General features: G+C 42.2%; 1 protein-coding gene across 1 annotated transcript; it reads right to left on the bottom strand.

Annotated features, from left to right (window-relative positions):
• Window positions 1–2,688: 2,688 nt before the first annotated feature.
• LOC104535591 lies at window positions 2,689–6,463 on the bottom strand (the record flags this gene model as incomplete). Its single annotated transcript, XM_010187622.1, has 2 exons — window positions 2,689–4,188; window positions 6,362–6,463. Coding segments are annotated over 2 exons (1,602 nt in total), but the record flags the coding sequence as incomplete, so codon positions are not given.
• Between the last annotated feature and the right edge of the window lie 4 nt (window positions 6,464–6,467).

Raw genomic sequence — 6,467 nt, 5'->3', positions numbered from 1 at the left:
CCTGTGACTTGGTAGAGCTGTGGACTGTGGAGCTCTGTTAGCAAGTGAGAGCTATGCTTCCTCACTTCTGAAAGACCCTCTGTATTATTTTGTTTTCCCCATGTGAGGTTGTCCGTAAGTTCCTGGACATGGAAGATGCTGGTCCAAAACTCTGCTCAAACAGAGGCAAAGTGAAGATCTCCGTCTCCTGTATGCCAGGTACCATGAGGACAGAAGCAATTCTGCACAGGCCCATGGCAGAAGTTTAGTGAAGACTTAAAAGAGTGTTTCTCACAGTAGATGTTAACTGAACAAGTTTAATGAACCCAGCACTATGGCATTAATGGAGTTAGATGCCCAAGATGGTGTGCTTTCAAGTGATAGCCTGTAGTTTCCTTTTGTATTGGTTGCTTATGTGTAAGTTGCTGTTAAATACTTTTCCTCATATAGCTACCATAAAGATAAAAATGGGATGTTAGATATATGAATCCTGTAGTACTGGTGGTCATCTACGTAGGAGACATCTTCATTTGTGATGAGAAGGGGGTTTGCAGTTTTAAATCAGTTCCTGAATAATTGACAAAATATGAGATTTAAACCACATAATTTTAATAACCCCCACAGGGGGAAAATATAGCATATAAAACCCAAAATGGTTAGGAAGAACAGATAGGTACTTCAAAGAAGAGCGAGGAGGTTGTGGTGGGTTGACCCAGCCAGCAGCTAAGCATGTACACAGCTGCTTGCTCCCCGCTTCCCCAGCAGGACAGGGGACAATAGGAAAAGCAAAATCCAGAGAGCTTTGGGGTCAAGACAGAGGTTTAATAAGTGAAGGGGAACAAGTGATGAAATGGGAGGAACTCGCAGCCTCCCACAAGTAGACCCATGACCATCCAGTCTGAGCACGGCCACCTTAGTAGACAAAATATACTCCTCCACCTTCTGCTACCCCAGTTCTACTGTGGAGCATGGTATTATATGGTTTGTTGTGTCACTTTGGCCAGTTCTTGTCAGCTGTCCCAGCTGTGTCCTCTCCCAGTTACTCATTAGGGGGTGGGTGAGGTATAGTTAGAAAAAAAGAGAAAGCTGTGACCACTGCTCAGCAATAGCCAAAACTGTGTATAATTAACAATTTTAGCCACAACTCCCAAACACACCACCCCAGGGGCTGCTATAAAGTAATCACAATCCTAGACAGACCCTGTACAGAAGTATTAATCTGTGTGTGCATGTTCATAATGTGGCAACCCCACTCAAAGCTTGATGTTAGTTGGGTCAAAGTTTTATTCCTCCTACACTGCTGGAGACAGTTGATAACAGGACTTCAACAGACAGTTGTTAAAAATGCACATCCTTACACTTTAGCTTCTGAGGTTTTTCTAGTATTAATCCATATACTCCTCTTTGACTTTCATCCCTCAAAAATTCAATTATAAACAATTTGTACTAAACTAATTTCAGTTAATATTTTAACTATATATGAAAACCCAAAACATTCTTAGCATTGAAGTGCTACTGGAAAGGTTATTTGAAGCAGCATTAAAGTAAACTGTCTTTCTAGGTAACAAGTGTATAAAGAAGCATTGAAGATAGCTCTGAAATACAGAGCTGCTTTTCTAAATTTCAATGTTGTCTATGACAGAGGTTTTCAAGGCTAGGACAGCTGATCTAACAATCCTGCTTCCTGCACAATGCTATTCACACAGCACTCCTGCCCATCCTGGTACATCCCTGGTCCTGGCTCTAATGCTCACTGGGACCCTTCTGTGATCTGATTTTTTTTTCCCCTGATACTCAAATGGCAGTGAATGGCAGTTTTTCTTCCCTTCACTTTAGCGAGATGAGCTGGCTTACAGAGAAGTCCACTGAATGCCAGAGCTGGTGCAGAGTTAAGTGGCAGGAACAGGGGCATGGGAAATGGCAGCAGTAGCTGGATCTCTCTCTTCTAATAGCAGTGAATGATTATAATGCTCAGTGCTTCTCTTGAAATTGGTGGTGGTAGCCACAAAAAATTTTGGTAACAAGTGGAGAGAAGTATAAAACCTGTGGTACAGCTTATTGCCTCTAAAAGATCGAAACTGTTATTCCTCGTGCAAAAATAAAACAAAGTGTTCACAGGGCTGTTTCCTACTTTAAACCTAAAGGAATGTTATCAGACTTTCTAAACTTATTTTCAACTGAAAACAGGAACAAGATTAAATCAGAAGCACAGCTTCATAGGAATGTAATGAGTTAATAGAAGTACACTCCCATATAGCATTTTTAAAGTTATAAAGCTGGGTCTTCCAGTTTAGGAACATTTACCTGTCTCTGTCATTGAACAGCATGCTATACTTGATGAATACCCCAGGAATAGGTCTGTAAAACAAAACAAAAACAAGGAAAAAAGCAGAAGTATGATTAACTAAAGAAAGCTGTCTGGTATTAAGTATAGGCAGAAGGAACGTGGCTAATGAAATAAATGGATTTAAATTTATGGAAGTTGCCTGTGCTTTAGAAAGGTGACCTTTCAGGTTTCAGTGCCAAAGATTTCAGATGAGAAGGGACCATTAATAATTTGCTCAACTACTTCCTTTCTTTTACTGTCCAAAAGCAGCGGGTTTTTTTAAAAAACTGTTTTGACAAAGCTAATAATCTCCTTGAAGAGATCAAGGCCACAAATAAGAGGAAAAACAACCCAGGCAGTTTACAAATAAAGCACTGGTAGAATCAAGTGTGATGGCATAACATTCCTTGGTCAGTTTTGTCAATAATGACATAAGGCTCCTGGATTTCATTTACTTTTGAATTACAGTTCTCCAGCTTTACTTCACTGGATTCGGGAGAGTCACGTTCAGGCTGCAAGAGGTTCCTTCTGCCCTGTGCACTGGTCCTTCTTATGCGTGACAACTGAACATCAATACTTTGTGGTGGGATGTAGGTGAGGTTAGGGGGCTCTCTAATGTATCTGAAGCAGTCAGAAGCTGTATGTTCATTAGGAGTATCCATTAATAGTCTCTTGCTATCAGAACCAATAGTAGGATCCTCCATGTTCCCAGTAGTACAGCATAGATCTGAAAATGGCTCAGTATGTGCAGCTGCTCTGCTCCGCATCTGAGCATTAGTCAGATCTGTATGTTTTATTTTGGAATGATTAAATTCTTTTACATTCCTGCCACTTGCATATGATACTGACTCAGGTTGGCCAGTTTCCTCTATTGGGTACATAAGGTCTTCCTGAGCGTCCTTAATTTGTAGTTTTGTGAAGGTTAAAGACAGCTCACAAACTTCCTCTTCTCTAGGGACACTGCAGTTTTGGACAGATGTAATGTCTTTGTATGGCAAAGACTTCAGCTCATTGGGCTCATCCACAGGGTCTGGGTCTATGCAATTTATGGCATCGTTAATTTCTGCTTCAATTGATTCTTCGGAGACTTCTTGAGCTTTGTACTCCAAAGTGTTTTTGCTGTCACAAGAGCTGTCAGCAAACATTGCAAAGGCTGGCGGACCGCTTGCTCCTGGTGAGAGTGGCACAGGCCTGATCTCATTTGCAGTTGACTCCGCAGTGACTGCCAAAACACATTCTTCACTCAGACTAGCTCTTGGCTTTTTTTCAAAAGCTTTTGGAGAAAGATTCTCACTGAAAATAGGTGTTTGTCTTATGACAATGTCACTATATTTGATCAAGAAGTCCTCGCTGTCTGAGCATTTGCCCGGAAAATGTACAGTGCTAATGAGTTGCCTTTGGTGTTCCTGAAGCCTGTTAGTGGATTGAGCAACTGCTAACTGAGGCATGACATCTTTGATCTTCAGCTTCCCAGAAGCTTCAAAGGATATATCACTATTAGTTGAAGACTTCTCTTGAGTAGCAAGGCACAAAGATGTCTTGCTGTTTTCTTTATTTTCTAGATTTTCACCGTCTTCTCTCTGGGGTGTCTGATCCTCTTTGTCCTTATCTCCATGATGCCGGTGCATTTGTGCTCTCTTCTGTAGGGCCTTCTCCAAATTGCCATGTTTTTCTTCATTTGTCTTTTCAAGGATGGTTTCACACTCAATTCTTGCCAGGAATATTTCAAATGCAGTCTGCTTTGTTTCCTCATTGTTTCTCTTTTTGACAAGTGAAAACTCTGTTGCTGTTGTTGCAATGTAACCTATTTTCTCCAGTACTGTTTTTACAATGTCCTCTGGGAGCACAGATTGAATATAGTAGACAAAATTACCGGTGAATGTCTGAAATAGAATGCAACATTGAAAAACAGATGAACACTGGGGGGGTGGGGTAAAGGGAAGTGTGAAAGACTTCTTAAAAATCAAAAGTACTTCAAAAATTATTTAAATCTTTTTTAAAAAAACTGTTCCTCAAAGTCTGAATTTTGAATCGGAGTGAGGCTTTTCTAACAGCATTATATTTTAGCCTCTCAAGCATTATGGCTTTGCTACAGCACATCAGTTTCAGTGAAGTTATGCCAGTTAAAACCTGCTGAGATACTGGCTAAGAGCATCAATATTCAAAAAGAGAGTACGAAAATAATTTTAGTCAAACTAGAGAAACTCAGAAATAAGTCTTATGTGCTCTACTGAAGAATGAAACTTTTTTAAACAAACCAAGACTCACAGAATAAATCACTGAGGTCTAATTATTTCCTAAAGAAACAGACATGATGCACTCACTATTAATGGTGTTTCTTAATTGGTGACAAGACTGTAACATTTTCTTTTTCCATGGTTGAGACTCCTACTGTAACTGTACTACCTTGGAATTAAGTTGCCATTTTTTTTGAAAGCACCTTTCTGAAAGGAGACTATTCTAGCAGAAATATTGCCAAAACATGCTCTTTGCACAAGCTGTCAGCAAAACATGAATAAATGCTGCTGCTTGTAACAACTTAAGAAATCATTCAACATTTGTTCAGTTTTGGAGCTACCCCATGCATGAGGCCTAGTTTGTAATCTCGAAGTGGTTTTTGGTTTTGTCTGAAACACTTCAACATAAGACACTATGTTGACCTGAGCAGAACCAGCTCCAGTCAAGTCAGAACAGAACAGAGATAGGAATGCAAAGTCAAGACTTCCAGAACAGGGGTACCTTATTTTCAGACTGCCCAGGTTGAGACTGACATACCTATTTCATCAGGCTGAGACCTAAGCACTGGTCTCACAAGCACAAGCTTGGGTGAGAACAAAACTGACCCCCCTCCCCCCCCCCAAAAGTTCATTAACCTAAAAGGCCATAGGATAATGTAGGACTGAGCCTCAGTCCATTCTCAGATAAAGTTGTCAACAGTGCCTTTTACTCTCCAGCTTCTGTTCCTCCTACAGGCAAAATAAGGAGCAGGCACTATGCAGGAGACAAGGGACATCAGAGCGGGTGAGAGGCAGGAAATACATGTAGTATTCTGCGTGACCAGTAATTTTTTATCAGTCCTGTATGTACACAAGATACTGGTTGTTCTCCAACTTGTGCCTTGCAGTAGAATAATTTCAAGCTTTCAGCAGGCTGTCTTGACTTTGGATTACCTACAGCGGTCTTGAAAATTTGATTTTAATGAAGCCTAAAATTCTTGTCTTATGAAAAGCTGAGCCCACCAACTGTAGACATACTTTGCCCTGTTTTAGCAAGATAAATGAGGAGAACAGGAATCTACAGCTGTTTGAGAATCCACAGATGAGATCTAAGGGCAGGAAGAAGGAAAGCAATGGCTTTTCCTTACCAGCACCTGTTGCTGTAGGAAGGGAAATGTTTGTATTTTGAGCATTCAGGGATTTTGTTGACATACGAGTAGATTTTCCATGTGCTGAAGACTGCTGTCTCTTCTGGGCAATGAGATGTGTTCAGTGCGCTAGGGAAGACGGTTAACCTTGGCTACTTTGCTGCAAAAAGCAGCAGCATTTCCTCTTTTGAAGGAGGTTTTCCTATCCGCTTCAGCACCTGCAGTCATCAGACTTAGGATAGGTGGTAAAATCACTGGACTGGAGAGACACCAGCCTCAAATTGTTAGCAAAAGTGATAACTAATGCTAAAAAGCATTTCCTCCTTATAGGAAAATTGAGGTTAAAACTCGAGAGTAATAAGAGTCTAAGCCTTTCACTGCACCTTTTTATTTCTCTACCATCTCACAATAACCGATAGCCTCTGCTCAGCGCTCCTGGGAAAACCCTGAAGGCCCAGCCTTGGCAAGAAGGCGGCCTGAAAAGGCCAACGAATAGCTTGCACCGCTCGGGGCACCCCTGACCCATTCCAAATGGGCTCCTAAACGCTGCCCCTAACTTCCTGGGGAGCGGGCGCCGCTGCCGTGCCTCCTGTGCCACGGGCCCGGGTGAGAGGCCTCGAAACCCCGCGCCTGGACGAGCCCTGTCCGGCGCTGGCTGCGCACCCTGTCCCAGCCCTGCGTCGCTTCCCTACCTTCAGCGACCTTATCTCCTTCCGCCACGGCGAGAGGAACAGGTTGACGCAGAGCAGCTCCAGCACCTCCAGCGCCTTCAGTAGGTCGCAGAGGACGCCGCCGCCC

This window comes from Mesitornis unicolor, unplaced genomic scaffold (assembly GCF_000695765.1).
Source record: "Mesitornis unicolor isolate BGI_N332 unplaced genomic scaffold, ASM69576v1 scaffold49216, whole genome shotgun sequence".
NCBI lineage: Eukaryota > Metazoa > Chordata > Aves > Mesitornithiformes > Mesitornithidae > Mesitornis > Mesitornis unicolor.
The sequence above is the reverse complement of the archived record's forward strand: the minus strand, read 5'-3'. Positions and strand labels throughout refer to the sequence as shown.